The sequence below is a fragment of the Larus michahellis genome, chromosome 19, assembly GCF_964199755.1.
Source record: "Larus michahellis chromosome 19, bLarMic1.1, whole genome shotgun sequence".
Classification (NCBI taxonomy): domain Eukaryota; kingdom Metazoa; phylum Chordata; class Aves; order Charadriiformes; family Laridae; genus Larus; species Larus michahellis.
In genome coordinates this window covers 679530-700632 of record NC_133914.1, presented here as the reverse complement: position 1 = coordinate 700632, position 21103 = coordinate 679530, and the positions used below count along the sequence as shown (strand labels likewise).

General features: G+C 51.0%; 2 protein-coding genes across 3 annotated transcripts; one reads left to right on the top strand and one right to left on the bottom strand.

Moving 5' to 3' along the window:
* The first annotated feature begins 231 nt into the window (after positions 1–231).
* On the top strand, positions 232–2261 carry MARCKSL1 (MARCKS like 1). The gene is made up of 2 exons (XM_074562971.1): positions 232–409; positions 885–2261. The coding sequence occupies exons 1-2, from the start codon at positions 311–313 to the stop codon at positions 1473–1475; spliced, it is 690 nt and encodes a 229-aa protein (XP_074419072.1). The 5' UTR covers positions 232–310; the 3' UTR covers positions 1476–2261.
* A 2015-nt stretch (positions 2262–4276) lies between these two features.
* HDAC1 (histone deacetylase 1) lies at positions 4277–21075 on the bottom strand. 2 transcript variants are annotated; one of them, XM_074562959.1, is made up of 15 exons: positions 20433–21075; positions 15928–16040; positions 15358–15475; positions 12297–12371; positions 10955–11093; positions 10189–10330; positions 8927–9019; positions 8505–8613; positions 8238–8378; positions 7647–7755; positions 7411–7541; positions 6505–6651; positions 6349–6397; positions 5922–5994; positions 4277–4601 (listed from the first exon to the last, which is right to left on the bottom strand). In XM_074562959.1, exons 1-14 carry the CDS (start codon positions 20479–20481, stop codon positions 5967–5969), a joined length of 1443 nt encoding a protein of 480 aa, XP_074419060.1. In that variant the 5' UTR covers positions 20482–21075; the 3' UTR covers positions 4277–4601; positions 5922–5966. The 2 variants fall into 2 exon arrangements, with proteins under 2 accessions (XP_074419060.1, XP_074419059.1); XM_074562958.1 differs by lacking the exon at positions 4277–4601 and having other exon boundaries at positions 5828–5994.
* Positions 21076–21103: the final 28 nt, after the last annotated feature.

Genomic DNA, 21103 nt, shown 5'->3' with positions numbered 1-21103 from the left:
GGGAGCAGCCCCCCCCCCCATCTCCCCACCGCCTCCTCACAGCTTTCTCTCGCCCCCGCCGGGGCTGCCCCGGCCTCGGGGGTCGCCGAGCCGGGGCCGGTGGGGGGGAACGGCCCCGTCGGTCCCCCCCAATCCCCTCCGGGGCGGTGGCTCCATCGCGGTCCCCCGCCCCCGGGGCGGGCTCGGCGCCGGCCCGCCCCCGCTCCGCGCCTTATTAGCGGGGCGGCGGGGGGCTCTGCCCATTCCCTCTCGGCGCCGCTCGCCCGCCGAGCGCAGCCGCCGCGGCGGGGTCCGCCCGACGGTCCGCACCATGGGCAGCCAGGGCTCCAAGGCGGCCAAGGCGGAGGCCGGCGCTCCGCCAGCCGGCCACGCCGCCGCCGCCACCGAGCCCGGTAAAGCCAACGGGCAGGTAAGTACCGGGGGGGGGACGCACCGGGGAGCCGCGCCGTGCGCCCCGCCGCGGGGGGCGGGCGGACAAAGGCGGCGGCCGCTCGTGGGGGATGGGGGCGGCGGCGGCCCGGGGGACCCTCCTGCCCGACGGGCACCGGAGCGATACGGCACCGCCCGCGCCGCGCCCCGGGCTCCCCCCGGCACCGGGCGGGGGCTCCCCCCGCCGCCGCGCCCCGGGGCCGGGCGTGGAGCGCGGGCGCCGCCCGGTGGCAGCGAACTGTGTGTGTTCTGTGTGTCCCCCCCCCCACCCCGACGCCGTGCATCCCTCCCGGGGCTGCACCCCCTCCCCGTGCCCGCTGCACCCCATCCATGCCCGGTGCCCCCCCTTTCCCGGCTGGGTGGGGGGTCTTGGGGAGGGGGCGCCGGGTCCCGGCTGTGCCTAACGCCGTGCTCTGCTCCCCCCTCCCCGTTTTATCCCCCCCTTTTCTCCGCAGGAAAACGGCCATTTGAGGTTCAACGGGGACATGACGCCCAAGGCGGTGGGCGAAGGGGCGCCCGTGAACGGCAACGGCTCGGCCGAGCCCCTCCAGGAGGAGAGCAAGGGGGAGGCGGGCGGCGGGGACGCCATCGAGCCCGCTCCCCCCGCCGAAGGAGGGGACGCCAAACCCGAAGGTGCCGCGGCCCCCAAGGACACCCCCAAGAAGAAGAAGAAGTTCTCGTTCAAGAAATCCTTCAAGCTGAGCGGGATCTCGTTTCGCAAGAACAAGAAGGAAGCCGGGGACTCCTCTGGGTCCTCTCCGACGGAGGAGCAGGGGAAGGCGGAGGAGAACCCCGTGTGCTCGGCCGGGGGCACGGAGCCGTCGGCCCCCCCCGAGGAGGGGACGGCGGAGGAGCAGGGCAGCCCCGGGGACGGGCAGCAGCAGGGAGCCGAGGCCAAGGATGGAGGAGCCGGGGGACGCGAGGAGGAGGAGGAGGAGAAGCAGCAGCCGGCGGGGGAAAGCCCCGGGGACACGGCCAAACCGGAGGAGCCCTCGAAACCCGCGGGGCCTGAGCCTACGACGGCCCCGGAGCAGAAGGAAGAGTAGAACCCGCTTGGCATCGTCCCGGTTTAAGACTCTCACGCCATCCTCTCCATCCCGGTAACACCACGGACTCGCCGCCGTGCCCCCGCACCTCCCCGTCCCACCCAGGACTGACAACGCTCTCTAAGACACCCCCCCCCCTCCTCCCGGTATTTCTTCCCCCCCTCCCCTGTTAGAAAGCCGGTTTGGATTCCCACCGCTGCCACCACAACTCGGAGCAGTTTTACCTTGAATCCTTTAAAACTGGGGAGGAAGACTATCCTGGACGTAACTGGAATTTACAGTTTGTAAGAAGCCAGCTCCCCCGTCCCGCTCCGGTCTCTCTGCTGGTCTCCGGACTGTCCCCTCTCCCCCCGGCAGCGCCCGAAGCCCAGCAAACCACTGACTGTTCGATGGATTCTTTTTTTTTTTTTTCTCAGTTTACATTCCTGGTTCTGACTTCATTTAAAGTATTTTGTGCTTTTTATAGAAATCGATGGTTTAAAAGCTAATCTGGTTAGTTTTTTACAATGTCTTACTATTGGCTTAAAACCATAAAGCTTGTAAGTCCGCTGTGTTTAATTCTGCTTCTAAGGGATAACTTTTAGGGTGTGGGTGGAGGGAGGGGGCCGGCCAGCTGTATAATGTGAAGCCACATTTGTTTTCTCTGTAAATAATTTTTTAATGGCCAAAACACTTGATTTGCAATTTTCTAACTTCTAAAAAAAAAAAAAAGAAACCCACCCACAAAAACACAAGCTGTATGGCCTTTCTTGTACCATTTGAAGGGAATAAATGGTGACCCCTTTATGGGTGAGCTCGAGTCCTTCTTGTCCCGGGTGCCAGACGAGGGCCGGGGAAGATCGCAGTTGCTTATTTAGTTCAACAGCTGCTGCGTTTAATCGCTCCAGCCCTGGCTCTGCCCGCCGTTAATTGACTTGCAGCAGATGTAGAGCTACAGCCACAAAGGACTTTCCCACACAAGCCTCTTGTCGCTACCTTTGGGTCGCTCTTCAGCTGGCTGCTCCGTACCTGTTTTCTTAGGGATCTAACCCATTTTTGCCCTGTTGGGGGGGGAAGAAAAAAAGCCTTTTCTCATAAGGCGGGGCCCCGGAGGGCTACGGGGTGAAATTCCCATTTCAGGCTTTGTTTCTTGAATTTTAATTTAAAATTTTTTTTTTTTTTGGTGGCTTTAGACTAGGAGTGGCTCCTCTTTCCTGAAAAGACGTGCTAGAGCACGAGAGCTACGCGCTGGGAGCGGGGATTTACTGCCGTAGAAAGCGGAGGCACACAATGGCTGCCTCCCTCCTTTCTCCTGTGACTCCGCACAGGCTCCGAGGTGGCTCTTCCCGAGCCGGTGGAGGGACGGAGCCCTGTCCCTCTCCGGCAGCTCAGATCTCCGAGGCTGCAGCCCCCCCGGGGGCTCCTCCTGCCAGCTTAGGCCCCTCCATTTAATGGCCTGCTCCTAATTCCCACCTAATCGCTGCCCCTGCTGTTTTGGCTGGCAAAGAAGATGGAGAAAAGCCAGGAGAGGTGTTTGCCCAACTGGCACCACCCTGGCAAGGAAGGGCCTGGGGCAAGGACCTGCCCGGCGCTTCCGCAGCCCTTGAGGTAGGTAGAAATGCTCAAAACTCTTCGTTTTATGCAGCACATCCTCCTAGCAGTAGTGGGAAACTAAGGCAAGTGACCTTCCAAAGGCAGCAGGGTGCTCATCCCTAGTCATCTGGGGGGCTTAAAAGAAAAAAAAAGAAAAAAGTGTTTTAAATGTAGGCACTGTGGTCTGTAAATTCGTTCTAAGCTTGCTGGCGGGCTGTCATGCGAGACACAGCTGCTTTGTGCCCCGGCGAGACGCCGTGCAGCATCGCGGCAGCCATTTTAAGGAGCGCTGGCGGAGGAGGAGGACTGCGGCCGCAGATCGGCGTGCGCGATCCAGCAGGGGAGACTCCAATTGTGCAGTTGTTTTTGTTCAAGGAGGAGAGGATTTCAATTGTCTGGTGGAAAGGATAACTGAGTTTCCTGGAGTATTACTGCAGCGATGGAAGTCAACTGTTGCCAGGCAAAGCTTTCTCTTAAAGAGATGCGGCTTATGAACCTTTTGTGTCCCTTTCAGGTGTGATTCAGTTGCAGACTTAACCCGCTCCCAATTGTATGAAAGAATTTTTTTCACTGGAATACCAGACAAAACCCACTTCAGTTCATCCAAAAGATACTCCCTTCCCATACCTTATTGCTCCTTTTCTGGCTTAGCATTGCTTTCGGAGCATCGGCTGCATGCGGCGCCGTCGTGCCCATCACGCCCCAGCCCCAGTGAGCAGCAGCGATGCTGCCGGAGGAGAGCCCAGCTGTAAGGTAGGAGAGACAGAACTGCCTCGGTGACCCGTAGTAGAAGAGCTGCGAGCAAACAAAACCCACGGTATTTCGACTTGCCTTTTCTGGAGAGAAAGGGCACGTGGAGAATTTCAAGGCTATTTTATGAAACGCAGAGGGGGAATAAACGTCTACAGAAGAAATTAAAGCAACGTTTCACATGCAGCACAGAGCGCGTTCCAAACAAAATGCTTCAGGGACCATTTTGCTTCGTTTGAACCAACACATCCAGCCCTCCTTGTGACGGAGGGGGGAGCAATCACGGCTCACCTCGCTGTTCTTTCCAAAGCCTTATCACAGCTGCCAGGGCTTGTGGCTGGGACCTACAGCACGGCGCGATGGCGACCCAGGTACCGCGCCATTTCCCAGCAATAGCTGTGAAAAGAAACGCAACTCCCACTCTAACCAAGCGTCTCCTCTCAGCACAAAGTAGTACAAACTCACGCCAACCATAGAAATGTACCAGTTTTATTACAAAGGTTCTCAAAATTCAAAATAAAAGCATCTTTAAAAAACCACAATATATCCCCCCCCCCCCCCCCCCGACACAAAGATACACTGATCTCTCTCGCTTCACATACAAACACTGAAGAGCGGGAGTGACACGTCACTCGGATTCAAAAAGACTAAAAAACTCACGGTGGAAAAGGGGGAAAAAAAGTATTTAAAAAAATAAAACATTTAAAAAAATAACCTGTGTTAAGTTAGCAGCATTATTAGAGTTGAACCCATCAGCAGCGCTCCGTGGGAGGTACAGATCCTCTTACGGCCAGAGGAATCCCCCTGAGAAAGGAGAGCAGCGAGTCAAAACTGCCTGCCCAACTTCTGCAAAGCATTTCACCAAAAGCTCACCTAATGATCAGCTGTACAAAAGGAGACGCAAAAGAAAGGCCAGTTCTGGTCACGAAAGCCCTCTGGGCGTGAGATAACGCGTGGGAGGAGGAAGAGGAGCAGTTACAGAAACGTACAGAGCCCCATCTGCTGTTCCCTTGTAACGGTAACAGCTCCCAGGGCCGATAAAAAGCTTCTCCGTGTTTACTGGCCTTGAGAGCAAGAGAGAGGAAAGGTTCTGTTCGAAAACATGTGTACTTCACTTCAGAGTTTTCCCGTGAGTGTCACAAGAGGTTTCAGCCGGGATCGGCCTTTAGGGAAGTTGGGAATTTCTGCAGTGGTTTGAGCCCAGGACACAGACCAGTGCTGAGAAAGCACACTGCGGCACGCGTAGCCCAGGGGAAACGAGCAGGGAAAGCAAAGCAGGCGGCCAAACGGGCAGTGACTCGCTTCCTCCCCCAAAGAGGGGCATAGGTATAGAAAAAAAAGGTATAAAAATTTCACCCCTTCTCTTCCTCCAGAGGCATAATGCTGCCCCACTAACGGGATGGGCAAGATCTTGGAAAATGTTAACCGCCAGATTTGGGTGATTTTCATTCTGCATTTTCCAGATCCGCACCTGCCGGGCGCTCGGGCTGATTCACCAAAGCGCTTTTCGGATTGCTTTTAAGCTGCTTCGTCTCTTTCCACAAGTTTGCTGCAGGGAGGTAGCCAACTCTATTCAAGAACTGCACTATTTGACCCTGAGAAGCGGCACCAGCTTGCAGTTACTTGCCATGGTGGAATCGAACTGAAGACCAAAGGAATAGTCAGTCTCTCACAGGCTTCGTTTGGGAACTCAGATTCTCCCACCAAAAAAAAAAAAAAAAAAAAAAAAAAAAAGAAAACCAAGAAAAAAAAGGGGGAAAAAAAAAACCAAAAAGAAATTTCATGGCCGTCTTTCCACCTAACCTGAAATGCAAATGCTACTTCTACTTAAATTATTCTTTTCCAAGGGTGGTTATTTCAGAGGAGAGAGTAAAGAAAGGAAGTGATTTCTTTTTAGACACACTAAGGAGAGGCAGTGGAAGGCAAGAGTGAAACTTCCCAGTCACCAAATCTGGGCAGTGCAGGTCTGTCTACTCCGCAGAATCCTCCCTCTCTGCTCCCAGCGGAGTGCAGCAAGGAATAATTTACAGTTCTCAAGTCATTTATATATTTATATAGAAATATATACAGAAACATATATAAAATATAAATCCTGTGGAATGGGAGGCAACCAGAGAAGCTAACCTACGACAACTACGCACTGACAGGGACTGTCCAGCTGCAGCCATCTTAGGTGGATTTCGTCTCTTCCTTCACCCTGTGGAGGCAAGCAGTGAAGAATCTGGTTGAAACAAGTAACTCAGGCTGTGCCCAAGCTTTAGCAACACGCCAGAGCCGCAACCTGAAAAGCACTCCTTACGTGGCCCATCTCATCTAAAACTTGTTAACATGTTATTGAACAAAGGCACTGTATTTTTGAGCCCTTTTCACCGAGCGCTCTGCTCTCCCAGCGCTTTACGAGGCGTGCTGCATGCCAACTTCTTCCGTGACAAACTACCACGTCTCCCCTCCAGCCCCTCAAGCTGTGCAACATCCCACTGGGGGCACAGGTAAATGCACAAGGAAGCAGAGGCCCAGCCATTTAATCACCACGCCAGGAGACAGGGCTCACCCTTTGGGTTCTGCTTTCTCCTCTTTTGCTTTTTCCTCTTCTTTCTCATCTAGGGGGAAAAAAACCAAAAACACACAGTAGTGCAGTAGGAAAAGTACATGCCAGGCAAAGTTCCACAGAGCTGGGAGGCCCTCTAGTCCTAGCTCTCATGCTTACCTTTCTTCTCCTCTTCTTCCTTTTCCTCTTCTGTTTTCACACGCTTAGCTTTCTTAAAGTTGGCAACGTTTTTGCGCCCTCCTTCCCCTTCGTCTTCAGAGTCAGAGAATTCTTCATCACAGGATATTCTCTTATCAGAATTGCGGACTGAGCGTGAAGAGGACAAGAGGTGGTTTGAGCAGATTTAGAAGTCAGGAGACACCAAGCACTAACTTCTCCAAGTATATCTACACACCGGAATGAACTAACGAGCCTACGTAAGTCAGAATCAGACCATGACAAAAACATTTTGTCTTTTTACCTGCCGTATCTTTTAACCCATCGTTCCTAACTGCTCATGCCTAAGATCCAAGATCACAAGTATGACTTGGATTAGGTACAGCGTGATGCCCAGACTTGACAGCGAAAGCAGGTTAACCAACCTCACACTGAGAAAATCTGTCTGCCAGATCTAAAGGCCATCAGCCAAGCTGGATATGAACTAGCATTTTCACTGTGGAAGACAACTTCTGGGATCAAACCTGACAGCCTCCCAGAAAGTACCCTGCCACAGCACCTACACCACTGTTTAAATTCTCACATTAAAGCCTAGGTTCTCCCATTATGGAAATCATCTGGCAAAAGTGCCATTTCTCCAAAGAACAAGAAATCTATCAGCTCTGCGGTGCTCAGCATCATTGCTTTACCTTACAAAATCAACCAGAAAGGTGGGAACAGATTCAAACTGAAGGACTCCGGAGTAAAGATACATCTAAATCGTATATCCTCCTCCCTTTACGAAGGGATCTCAGTTTAGAGCCTGCGCCCTGCTCCAGCTAACCGATCCTGTTCAGTTTTGCACCCACAGGCTCTGAACAGCACAATTCCCAGCCGGGCAACGCAACTATGCCAGAGACAAGCACATACTTGAAATGCGTTTCTCAGGATCTTCTTCCTCTTCATCTCCACTGTCTTCCTGAACAGCATCCTCAGGAATTGGCTGCATCTGGACGCCAGGGGCATGAGGCAGCATGCGCAGATTCTCAAAGAGACGCTGCCTAGAGCCAGCCAGGAAAGGAACACCTCCGTCAGCAAGATGCCACCCACGGCTGCGAAGCCCCCGGTCGAAGGTGTCAGTCTCGCGAAGAGGAGCAAACACTTACTTGATCTTCTCAAGATACTCATTGGTATTCTGGTTAGTCATGTTCGAGGGACTGATGTGGAGCTTAAAGTCTGGTCCAAAGTACTCAAAATAGTCATTATATGGAAGCTCTGCAGGCAAGTTAAAAAGGAATAAACACCAAATTACCACCGGACTGGTGACAAAATACCACAAACACATTGTATTTCTACAGAAAAGCACAACTGCGTTTACCTAGGCATAGGAGCCGAAGCTCTCCTAGCCCAAATTCAGATCAAAGCAGACAACTTAGCAACAATGCAGTCAAAGCTTACTTGGCAATTAAACACTATCAGTGCACACAAAAGTTTTCAGCAGAAGGTCATCTCATTTCAGTAAGACGGCAAGGCTGCTCGGTACCTTTTGCTGGACAGGAGAGCTACAGGACTAGAATGCAAACAAGAACAGCTACTGCAAATCAGGACATCCAAAAGCTCTTCCACAGTAATAATCAAGAGCTAATGAAATATCTTAGGGCTGCCACCTCTCCCACAGCACCATCAGTTCCCTGAGCTTTGTTACTAGAGTGTCATTGTCCCTTAGTCTTGCTTCAAAGGCTCCAGGGCAGAGTTACCATTGGGAATTTCAGTGTCCAAAGCCACAGCAGTCTCATAGGTCCAGCATCTAGCCACGTTGCGGATTGTATAGCCACCTCCTCCCAGCATCAGCATCGGCAAATTAAAACTTTTTACAAACTCCACACACTTGGCATGACCTGTAGGAAAAGCGGGGGGTGGGGGGGAAGGTCATAGCCTCATGGCATGAGAAGAACAAACTTTTCAATGAAGTGTAATTATGTCAGTTATGGCAGTTCAACACAGGCACTGCACGGTACTCTTACCTTTGATGGTCAGATTAAAACAACCCAGCCTGTCCCCTGACAGAGAATCTGACCCGCACTGCAAGACAACTGCGCTAGGCTGGAACGTCTCCATCACTTTAGAGATCACCTAAACAAGAAACCCGTTGTTACGCGCTCTCCATAGGACAGTGTCACAGCCACGCAGCAATGGCCATGTCAGCAAGTGACATGAAGACATCCCTAGTGTTCCCACAGCTGCTGACTCCCCTGCATTGGTAACAGTGATGCTCTTACAAAGAGAAGCTTACTGACGACAGGCTGCCGTTGTTCGGGAGGAATACAGCCCCTGAAGAGTCTTATCACAGAGGCATGAATGAATCTCCCCAAAGAACGGCTCCATGAGCCACCCAATGACAAATACGACCCACAAAGAATCACTCAGCAAAGACGTCTTCACTTACTGGTTTGAATATTGCTTCATAGGACTCATCATCAATGCCGTCCCGGAGGGGATAGTTGACAGCGTAGTACTTGCCTTTGCCTGCACCAATATCCTATTAGATTGAAAGACAGGAGAGACCACAAGTCACCAGAGAACCAACTACAACACGTAAATTGTGCCCCAAATTAGGAAGGGAAGTTTGGGATTCCATCAGTGCAATCCGAACGTAAGCTGAGGCTCTCATGGGCAAGTACCGTCCCGGCAGAAGGCAGCAAGAGTCAGTTGACTCCAACAGCAGCTTATTTGGCCAAAGTGGGTGCATTTGGCCCCGAGTGCTCAGAGAAGAAAAATCTACAACTGTCACCACTTCCATGTCGCTGTGGGCACACAAGCTCTCGCTTCACTGGCAAAAACCACTCTCTTACACGGCAATAAAACCAGCAGCCAAAATTCTAGTTCCACACCTGTACGCTCTGCAGACGCGCAGAGCCCAAAATACCACTTCGTGCTGACCATGCAGTCTAGTAACTGGAAGAATCTATTTTTACTTTAAAATATATACATTTTTACATTTCCATTATCTCTTTCATACACAAGTGCTTTACAAAAAAAATTATTATTTCACTTATGCTGCAGAGTGACTGCACCAGGAAAGAATGTTGATGCTGCACACAAATTCACATCACCAGCGCCAAACTCTGGGAATTTAGATCAGAAAAATGTAACTCTACTAAAAAACACATAAAAAACCGTAAAGAACCTTTCACCCCTGAGAACAGCATTCTGGCAATGTCAGAAGTCACAAAGCGAATCACACCTGCATCTAACTTGAAAGAGCGCCACAGTTAACACCACGATTCATTAACATCTAGAACTGACTCACAGGAGGAAACGCCAACAAGATAAACCAAGACACACAAAGTACTCCCTCATAAACTCTCACCCAAAAGCTCGTGTGACCAAGCTTAGTTTGCAAGTACCTACAGATGACCAACGTGCCACCTTCAGAGTCACTTTTCTGAGCATAATCCCACCAGAAAGCTGCTAAGAGACTGATATCAAAGCCTTGGTTTTACTACCATACAGGCCATGACGGCAGGAACAAAGCGCCAAGAGCCGAGCCAGCTGCCTCACATATACACCTTTGCTCTCAGAAAAAGGATGCCACTTTGAGAGCGGGAAAACCCAGGACAGCAGTGATTCTAGTTAAATCAGTACGACAGCAAACAGATGGAAGAGACCAAACTTCAGGGTAATTTTCTGCAAAGCCTTCACTCTCACCCGCAGGTCCCCTGTTCCGGGGAAGTACTCTCCGTACTTATGAAAGGACACGGTCATGACACGGTCTGTGGTATAAAAGGCTTCCTCCACGCCATCTCCGTGGTGAATATCAATGTCAATATACAGCACTCTCTGGTGATACCTAGGATCAGAAAAAAGTCAAAATGCTGCATTTCTTCAGAGCGGATCTGCCTTCACCAGCAGAGCACATGGGAGGAGAGCAAGGAACTTGGTGCTAATGCCCAATGCACAGCCACCAGCCAGCTCTCTCCAGAGTCTACAAGCAAAAGAGCTGTGGAGAACGGACATGTGCCTTGGTCAGCAGTGGCACAGTGCCACAGAGGAAAATAAAGTGGCTTTTGCTGCTGCAACTGATCTTTGAAGGCAGACTCAACTTAGTTTATTCAGATTCAGCCAACAGACTGCATTTTTACGTCCAAGCCTCCCACTGAGGTTTGCCTTGAGCCAAAAGCTGTCACATATTACAGCTGTGTCCCCTTTTCCAGGGTGGGCGGTAGAGAGAAGGGTCTAAGAGCAACCACACAAGGCTCCAAGCCTTCTGCCTCCTGCACAGTGCCACCACTAGACATACCCCTTGGGGAGAGAGGGTACCACATCCCAAATAATAGCTGATTAAGCCCTCCCAGGAAAACACAGCTAAAAAAAAAAAAGCAACAAAAAGTGCAGACTGGGAAGAAAGTGCTAAGGACTCAGAGGAAATGCAGCAGAACAGACAAAGAAAAGGAGTAAATAGTACTGCCCGTACTTTAGGAGCTCCAAGATAGCTAAGACGATATCGTTGACATAACAGAAGCCAGAAGCCTCCGACTTTTTAGCATGGTGAAGGCCTCCCGCCCAATTCACAGCAATGTCTGTCTGTTGCTTGTTCAGCTTCACAGCACTGGCTGTTGGGAGAATTACAAAATGTTAGCATGTCAGCAAAGGCCCCGTGACAGAGACCGAGGGGCAAAGCACAGGTCCCTTACGATCACATCATTGCTCATGGGTGCGTTTGGAGGTACTTTACAAAGCACAAGCCCAAGGGTTTAACGCTGGATGTCTCAACAAACTAAGAAAAGGCAAGGGAAGAGAAACGCAGCCTCTGTTTTGCCTGCACACACTTTTCACCGCTTCCCACGTTTGCCTGAGAGCACAAAATCTGCACAAACAAGTCCACAGCGTTCTGGCTGGGGTCACTGTTGAAGACAGCTTAGATTTCTCAGTGCTCTGAACAAAAGATTTTAATGGAAGGTTTTACCCAACATATATTTAGGTCATTCACTGAACATGCATTTAGGTAAAGGAAGTTCTCTTCCTCCAGCCCCTTCATAAACTTTCTGCAAATTTTGCAAGTCTCCCAGGATGAAAACAGACGATACGTTCTGTGGAATCTGCAGCCTTGGGACCAGGGAGCGTAGCTACTTCAGAGAACGCTGCAGTCAGTACTTGTACGCACGGCTGAACCGTGTTACAGGAAATAAAGGCTCCCAGATGTCATTGTGGGAGTAGCAGCCACAAAGCTTTAACGCCTGAGCACAGTAACACAGTTCCGCAATACCCACTGTTTCTGCAACAAAGTATTTGAAAACAGTGAAAGAAAGAATTCTAAATGCCCCAGCTTTCAGGTTCAGGTTCTATTTTGCCTCCTGTCTAGAGACAGTGCCTTTTTGTTTAAAACATCACATAAAGTCATCCGTTTCTTTCATTTCCAGGTTATGCCCGCCCAGAGCAAGGGCGGGCATACATACAGACATACAGACAACTTTTTTGTCTGTAAATCTCACGTTGATTTTTTTATTAAACCCCTGTTGCTGCTGCGGTTTTGTTTAAGCCTTTGCTGGCAATGTTGTTACACCACTCACAGAGTCCTTCACCTATTCAGCGAATTAACTTGGAGTAGTGAAGATACACTGAACAAATGCAGAGGAATCTGTCAATATACAAGGCTTGAACTCTCGCATGGGAAGAAATCTAATTACTAAGGAAGTCAGAAAGAGGTTGACAGGGCTTCCCCACCTCCACCTACAACAATTTATTTCCTAGAGAGAAGTACATTACATACCTCTGCTTAAGAGAAAAAGAAAAGAAGGTACGACTTGGGAGCTTACCAACTGAGCCTCCAGCAGAGAGCTGACAAAACTCAAACAACCCATCAAACACAGGGCAGTCTTCCCCAACGTTAACTTGAAAAGAATACAAAAGAGTTAGTAAGACAAAACCACAAATAAATGGGAAAGCTTATACCACCACTCTGACTTAAAAAAGCTAACCACGTAAGCAACCAAATGTTTTAAACAACGAACTACCACACACAAATAATAAAGCATTAACGTAATCAACCTGAGGGTTGCCTGATGAAGCAAAAAGGTTGCTGCTGTAGGGAAGATGCTCCTGACTTGTAAGAAAAAAAGGAAAGCGGGTCCCAGGAGCTTTGGCGAGAACTGCACGCCATCTACCGGGGTGCGCTACGAGGGATCCAGAAACCAGTCCATCATGTTGGAAAATGAGAGGGCGGAGAGGAGATGCTATCAATAAGCGCTTTGTAACACCGATACTCATCCTCAGCAGCAGCTCAAGCCGCGCTTGTTGAGGCGGCACATTTATGGTATTCTGCTCTGCTCCGGCAGCACACGCTGGTCACCACGGGCACACGCGGGCCGTGCAAAACAGGGGCCAGCACCCCACGCCACCTCACGGGCACTGTGCCTTCGGGGGGGAATAGTGCTATTTCCCGCGACGGAGCTGACCCTGAGCTCCGTTACACAACCCCACAGCAAACGAGAAAGGTTTTTGCTCCCGTTTCCTGCTGTATTGCTGACAAGGAGTGGGGAAAGCAAAGAGTGCCAGCACTGCAGGAAAAAGTGGGGACATGGCAGATAGTGGGGTGTACCGGACGAGAAGTTTACATCCACATCTGTTCTGTTACACTCTGTACATTCCTTTCACTTCACATCAGACAGTTTTTAAGTGCTCAGCAGTACTGTAGTTTTGGCCTGTAATTTCTACTGTAAATAGTTTCACGATTAAAAATAAAAGTAACAACAGACTTGTACTGAATCTAGATTTTGCAAGATTTGCTTCAAAAATAACAACAAAAAAATAATCTGTATTTTTGCAACAACATCTGTAGAATGTTTACTTCTGTGCCTAATGAGAAAGGCACAAACAACACAGTTCTTCCAGCATTAGAAACTCGTCAGGGCAGTCTCCACAAAGACTGTGTGATAAGGGAGTCTGAATGGTCCCAGCTCGGGACAGGGATCTCTGAAAAGGACAATACCCATCAGGAGGCCCAGAAGGAAGCAATTGTTCCCACTTTCCAATTGTTTCAGCAGGGCATGGCAACTGGCAGTGACTGATTAATTAATTCCAAGAGGTGGCTGGAAGGTCTCCCTGTTAAGTGAGCAGAATTCAAGTCACCAATTTCTGCACGCTTTCCATTACAACAAATTAAACTTCTTGCCCTTTAGATTACAGAGCAGCCTTCCCAAGTCCTCGGGGAGGCAGCACGGCATCAGCAGAATGAAACCAGAGGCTGTTCATTACCTTCACTGCCCCTCAGAACTTTGTGGGCAGCGCTGACAGTATTTGAGGGCATCCCTCTGCTATACCTGGCAAAGACAGGAGCTGCTGGGTAAACAGAAGGCAATTGGGCTTTTTCCCACCAGGAGATTCAAAGCAGCCAAGACTGCTAATGAGGCGTGTTAATAACAGGGGTCCATCACTTGACCGTAGGCATAAAGCTCTGGTGGAAGATGAGAGGCAGATGCCCCTTCTTCCTTGCAATGGGTGGGTGAGGAGCTTCGTATCCAGGAGAGCGCAACCAGAGAGAGCCAAGCGTTAAAGGTGGAACCATCCTTATGGAAACCCTAGCAGCTATCCTCCCCACAAAGGGAAAGCTGGAGCACCAAGCAGGCTACGGAGATCTGCCACTGCACTTGGGAGCGGCGATCTCATCTCCTGTATCCCTAATCTCTGTTCTGAGCCTCCTCTGCTAGTTCTCTAGCTACACAGAGGCTACTATTTTGCAGATCTTGTTGAAGAAAAGCTCTGTTCTCCTCATGGTTAAGATCAATTTTCATATTTTGCCTCCTTCAGGTAAAAATAGTTCTGTGGCAGTACAGAAAATGTTGACTACCAGAGAGAGCAGAGTGGGTGTTTATGAGCCGTATCTGCTTCAGGGGTAAACAGTTCAGTCTGTGTAAATATGTACTTTGGTATATGTCATTTGGTATATTAAGGCATATCATTTACTGTAGGAAGTCTTTCAATGTATATTACTCATGAACCATATTACCCATTCCTCTTACATGCTTGTGCCTTAATATCTGTCCCCTTCAGCTCACACCAGGTTTCCAAGTGCCTCGACTTCAGACTCAAGACCTGTATTTCTTCTAAATTGGAGATTACACTTCACGTAAATGAACCCCATGGGCTAACAACTTTTTTCTGCTCTCAAAGACTGCAATGTGCAAGGCCAAAATACTGTTTTGTCTATAGTTCCTAGAAACCTAGTTTGCTGCAGTCATTGCAGCTCAGAATCGCAGAGACACCAAAAAGAAAGGCTTCTGTAACATTAAAGTCGCCATTAAAGAGCCCTTCCATGGACCGGAGAAGCTGGAACAAGAGATTAGCTCACAGAATAAGTCATTCTAACACAAAGTGGACAGGTATCATTGTGCATCTCACCCCTCTCCCACTTCCAAACTGCCATTGTCCTGAAAATCCTTCAGAGTTACTGCAGATTTTGGACACAATTGATGAGTTGATATTTTTTTTGTTTATTTCCCTTAAATTACACAACCGTTTCCCACCTCGATACCTCTGGTTAAAGATAAGCAATTACACAAAATAGATGCAGCTCATAAATGGAGCAGTTCAGTCATCTCTAAGCCAGGAAGGCAATTTAGAAGAGTTTTACTCAGAAGACAAGACCAAAAAAAGACAGTCATGTCAAAGGGTTTTCCTCAGTTTTCTAGTATATTGGCTTGAAAGCGCCATTTTTAAAATGCTTGATTTAACAGAAAAATGAAAAACAAAGTCAGGAGAAAGACAGTTTCCATGGCTCTTCCTCCTCGCTTTATCACAAACCTCTAAAGCTGGCCTAGGATTCCCAGAACCACAAATTTTAACATTGGCAGGAATGACAGCACTACGCACATAACTTACATCTTTGCATCTGCTTGCTGTACTCGGACATGTTATCTGGGCGAATAGACCTCAGAAATTTTATGTAGTCATCACTGTGGTACTTGGTCATTTCTTCTGCATTTGCCTTGTGAGGGCGCTACAAGGACAACAAAAAAAGCAGCAAGGCTTGTTTTGAAACATACCTCTCTCCCCAGTTCCCATTTCCAACCTCTGCCAGTCTCAGATTTACTCCCAGGAACAGCAAAAAACTCAAAACAGCAGCATTAAAAAAGAGAAACTTATTTTCAAAGGCAAGAATGCCACTACTGGAGACTGAAATGTATTACATATCTAGACAAAGAAAACATTTAAGTTACAGGGAGAAATGCCATTTTCAAGTCTGCAAAGCTTATCTGAAGCAAAGAACATCTCACTACAAGCAATCAGAGGAAAACATAAATACATCAGCACAACTGTTTATTTTTTTTTTCCTTTCCTCTTTGGCTCATCAACAGACAACTTACAAGTCTGAAGCATCAAAATTAAATCCTGACACGTAAACTAAGATCTTTCATATATATTTCTTTTCATCACCAGCCCTACACTTACATATATCTCCATCTTCCTGTATAGGCCGTAGTTCAGCAGTAGGTTGTGGGTCATCCGGATCCTGTGGGGTTTCATAGGATGTCCTTGGCCATAATAGTAGTTTCCAACATCACCTGGGAGCAGAAATGCCTTTGTTACAGCAGGGAAACCTATGAATTCCTTCGAAGAGAATCACAGCCAAGCCTCAAGAGCCATCCGGTCATCTGTCATTTTAACTGCCCTTCAGCAGTGCAGCACAGGGGACAGGGTTTCCCAGCTTGTTTGCACAGGTATCTCCATGGATTCATAAAAGTTTATCCTAGACTCAAATAAGACAGACACGTGGAAATCAGAGCATGGCCAGACGAGGAATTTTTTAATGCCAGTTCTGGGGAAGGCAATCCAGGTAGAGTCTGCGCAACCACCATCACACTGCACAAGTTAAAGAGGAGGGAGCTCCAGCTTTCTCGGGCGCCGCATTTGCCTGTTCTCCCTCAGCAAGTGACAGCTCTCCAGTGTCCTCTATGATATCTCACATTTACAGAGCTCACGGGTTTCACCGAGAAACGCGACCACGCTCTGAGCACAAACCCGCAAGCCAAGAGGCATGCAAGTTTAATCCCGGCTCAGACAATGACTCACCAGCCGGCGCACGTAGCCTCTTTGCCTCAGTTTCTTACTATTTACCTAACAGAAACCAGATAGAAAGCAGCTAATTCTGTGGATAAGCAAACAGCAGCGCAGCTGTAGTTTTACAGCTCCAATCATTTTCACCCTTTATTATTGCTTCAAATCCTTCAGAACAACCCCGGTCCCCACCAGCCGCACACCCACGTAGATGCACCTGACGAACTATTCTGTGTGCTCCAGCATTAATGAAGTTACCTTCCTGCAAATATATCCCACAAGTCATCTCTGCACACGGGTTTTTTCCTACCTAGCAAAAGCTGAGCTCGTGCCGCACTCTCCCACTGTAGGCATCGCTAATTTTTTCCCCCTCCTCTCCCAGGGTACTTATTTTCATGAAACCTACAGAAATTTAACTTTCAGATTACTACCTCCTGCCTGATTTGGCCGTGAGAGGCAGAGATTCAAAAGTTGCCAAGAGCAGGAAAGGCGCAGACAGCCACACGCAGCAGCAATACCACACAAGCCTCATTTTCTTGGGAAACCAGACTAAGTTGTTCATGTAGTTGTACAACTCCCGATCGGTTTAGGAAGCAGCAGACCCAATCCGGTCTGGCTGGTGACTCAGTTGTGAGTATTAATATTTCATCACCAATCTTAACATTCAGGAGAAACTGCTACTTCCTCGCAGCACACAGCTGTAGTTTTTTAGTTTTTCCTCCTGTGGACGTGGCCCTGTTTTCAGTCAAAGTAGATGCAAATGGTGCAAATTCTACACCCAAACAATTCTGCTGCTGGAGTTTACCTGTCCGTGGCACTACGGTGAAATAGGGTGTTCTTTGCACGAAGGTGTTTTAGTCGGGCAACTATCCCTACAGTAATATCAGGTTAAATCAAGCTTTGGGGACCTCACTAAGAGGTGCTCAAGACTGTATCTAGAAAATACAAGCACAAAACTACGCGAAGCTTTGAAAAATCATCATCATCATCTTCACTTCAGGCTGTCAGTGAAGTGCCCTGGGCAAACCCCGACTTCCAGACACTGTTTGTGTTCACTCTGCTAAACACATCCCACTGCGAGTCCTACAGAGCAGCAGACGAGCTTCTCTGCTCGTGGCCGTCAGCGCGGATTAAGGGTGTGTGAACTTAACGCATCGCTCTTCCTGTCTGCCGGGGTGAAGCAAGCCCCTACACAGGGAGCCGATAAAGGAGAAGTTCAAGTTCAAACGCTCCCACACACCCTCAGCACCCCTCAGGATTTCCATGAACGACCCTTACAATACCCAAGTACCTTTTCCCCATCCTTTCCATCCCACCTAGACCCTTCCCTGCAGCCCAGGTTCCTTCTCTAGCACAGGATGCCCTCCCGCCATCTGAAATGCGTGGCTCAAGGAAGAGACCCACACGCCATCTGAAACAGCACCCAGGACCTCCCTTCGGGGAATTATCACAATAGATTGCGCTGCTCTAACCTCCCTGCATGGAAAATAAAAGACCCTAACAACCTGGCCTCCCACAACTGCAGATTATGCCTTCCCTGACAATAAAAGCACACTTTCACCCTAGGACACGCTGTGGATGTTTGCCAGCCGCTCGTAAAAGGGCAGGGGAAACAAGGCACTAAAACCTCACCACAGAGTAAATTAGCGAGGGCAGCTATAGACAAGAGTGTATAATACTAACTTCACGGAGCTACCGTGCAATAAAGACTACAAGGATAACACCTCCGCTTAGCATTTTCAAACAAAGTGACTGGTTGTTTCATATTTAAGACATCACTGTGTGCCTTTAAAGATTATAGCTTGTTGGAAAACTGACAAGCTTCTTTGTGAACATGTTATATTCCAAGGACAGGGATAAGTTTGGACATAGAGACCTTTTTTGTTTCCCCCAACACCTAGGTTGCATGCACAGGTATGGCATTCTGGCACTCCCTGCAAGCACTCTTTAAGTTTAAACCAGGCATTTTAGGTCCCAGGGCTCCCGCATCCACGTTTTGATATGATGGGTGTTGCACAGAGGTCAGTTGCGTGGTGAAATTGGGCTTGGTTTGGCTGCACCCAGAGCTCTGATTCAGACTCCTCCTTGCCCTGCCCTCCTGAAGGCACCAGCTGAGTCAGAGACCCTGCAGAACTGTCATTACAGGTTACGAGCCTACTGCTTAGATTTACTTTTCTAGAGAAATAAAAGCCCTCGCTATATGCCTGACACATACAGCAGTTTAAAAGAGCCTGCTTTACTGCTTGAACACTGAGCACATCCACTTACCAGGAAAAAGTAGCAAGAAAAAGTTTTTATTTGATTTCACAGACTAAAAACCACCATGAAACAGAGAATTGCACAATACCTTTCACAGAGAGCGATCACAAACTATTAAAAATGAGCTCGCCCATCACCGAGGCACCAAGTCGCCCCTCCAAAGGGGAGGCGGTTGTGAACGCGCAGCAGCGATGAGACTGTGATTTCTCCCACAGACTATGGGGTAGGAGCAGGGAAGCCGCACACAATACTCAGCTTGGGATTTGGCCAGCTCTAACACCCCGTTATTTCCCTACCCCGACGGGATGATTACAAAGCCCCAAAGCAGCGCTTCCCCAGACTCATAAAAGGAAAGAAGAAAAAAAAAAAAAAAAGCCAGTCTACAATCCAGCTAAGTTCAGAGCCAGAATTAAACAATGCTCCTAGACACAGGAACTCCCTACAACCAACCAGGCTGTCAGTCTGGCTCCCAGCGCCTTCAGGTTTGTCCCTTGCTTGACAGCAAAGCCGCTGACCCAAGCGGGAGCTTCAGGAGTGCCTCTTCCTCTTAATGCGGCTCAAGGAGCCTTCATCCCCCTGCAACCCATCCCGTCCCCCAGCATCTCCCCGCGTGCTCCCCCATCCACCCAGAAACCTCCCTCAGGACCTCAGCACAGCTCCCAAAGCCTCTCTCGGCCTCGTGCCCCTCTCCCCATCCCGGACCCTTCACAGCCTTTCCCCACCTCCCAAGTCCCCAGACCTCCACGCCTCCCCATCCTGTTCTGCCCCCCATCTACCCCCAATATTGCCCCCCCCGCTTCCCTTCCTCCCCTCCAGCGCTCTCCCATACCCTCCCATGCTCCCCCATATCCTTCCTAGGCCCTCCAGTGTCCTCCCCCACCAACCCCACTGCAGTCCCCACATGGTCCTGCCCCCCCCACTGCCACCCCCATCCCTCCCCATCCCCCCCATCCCCCAATATCCACCCCTCCACCCCCCACTGCAGCCCCCAGTGACCCCCATTACCCCTCCCACCACCCCCAGTGCAGCCTCCAGCACCTCAGTGACCCCCAATATCCATCCCAGGAGCCCCAGGGCAGTCTCCAGACCCCCAGTGACCCCCATTACCCCTCCCACCATACCCACCGCAGCCTCCCAGTGACCATTACTGCTCCCACCAGCCCTGCTGCAGCCTCCAGCCCCTCTGTGACCCCAAATATCCATCCCACCACCCCCACTGCAGCCCCCAGACCCCCATTACCACGCCACCCCTCAGTGCAGCCCCCAGTGACCACCATCGCCCCTCCCACCACCCCAGTGCAGCCTGCAGCCCCCCCCGTGACCCCCACTACCCCTCCTGCCACCCCCAGCCCCACATTTCCCAGTGACCCCCCCACCCCGCTCACCCCCCCTCACAGCCCCCACCCCCCACGTCCTCCGGTGACCCCCCCCATGACCCTCCCCCAGCCAACCCCTCACCCCCCATCCCCAGTGACCCTCATCACCCCCCCCCATCGCCCCCCCCATCGCCCTCCTCAACCCCCGCCCCCTCCCCCACCCCGGCCCCGCCTCCCCTCCCCCCACCCCCGGTGTCCCCCCCTTCCCCCCCTCGGCGATCCCCGTGGCCTCCCCCCGGTCGGTGCCCCGCAGACCCCTCTCACCATCGTAATAGTAGCAGACTTTCCTCTTGGTCCCCTGTGTCAGCGCCATTTTCCTGCCTCCCCACAGCGACGAGACCCTACCGCCGCGCCGCGCCGCGCAACCCAACCCGCCCCGGCCCGCCCCGGGGCCCGGGCCCCGCCGCCCCGCCTGCCCCGCCCACCGCGCAGCCCCCGGCCTATCGGGGAGGGGCGATCCGCCTCCTCCCTCACAAGGACCAATAGAAGACGGCAGCGGGCGGGAGAGAGCGGGCGCGGGGGAGCTAGCAGGCTAGGCGGAGCGGCGGGGTGGGGTGGGGGGAAGGGAGGGAGGGGGTGCCTGGGCTGTACCATTGCAGCGGGGGCGGGGCCGCGCGGGATGCACCATCGCTGGGGCGCGGGGGGGGCAAATGGGGAGAGGGTCCAGGTGGGCGGGGCGGAACCATTCGCTGGGGGGGGGGGAACACAGCGCCAGGTGGGGCCGAACCATCCCAGGGGAGCGGGGGGGCACACGGAAGAGGTCTCCGCCGTTGCCCCGGCCCCGGTTTGTGTCGCCCGGGGTGGGCGAGAGCGGGGCCGGGGGGGTCTGACACGGCCGGGGTCGGCCTGAGGGGGGAACTCGGCCCCCAGCAGCACCCCGGGGTGGGGTTTGGTGTCAGCGGCGTCCACCCCCTGTGGGCATCACCCCACTTGCC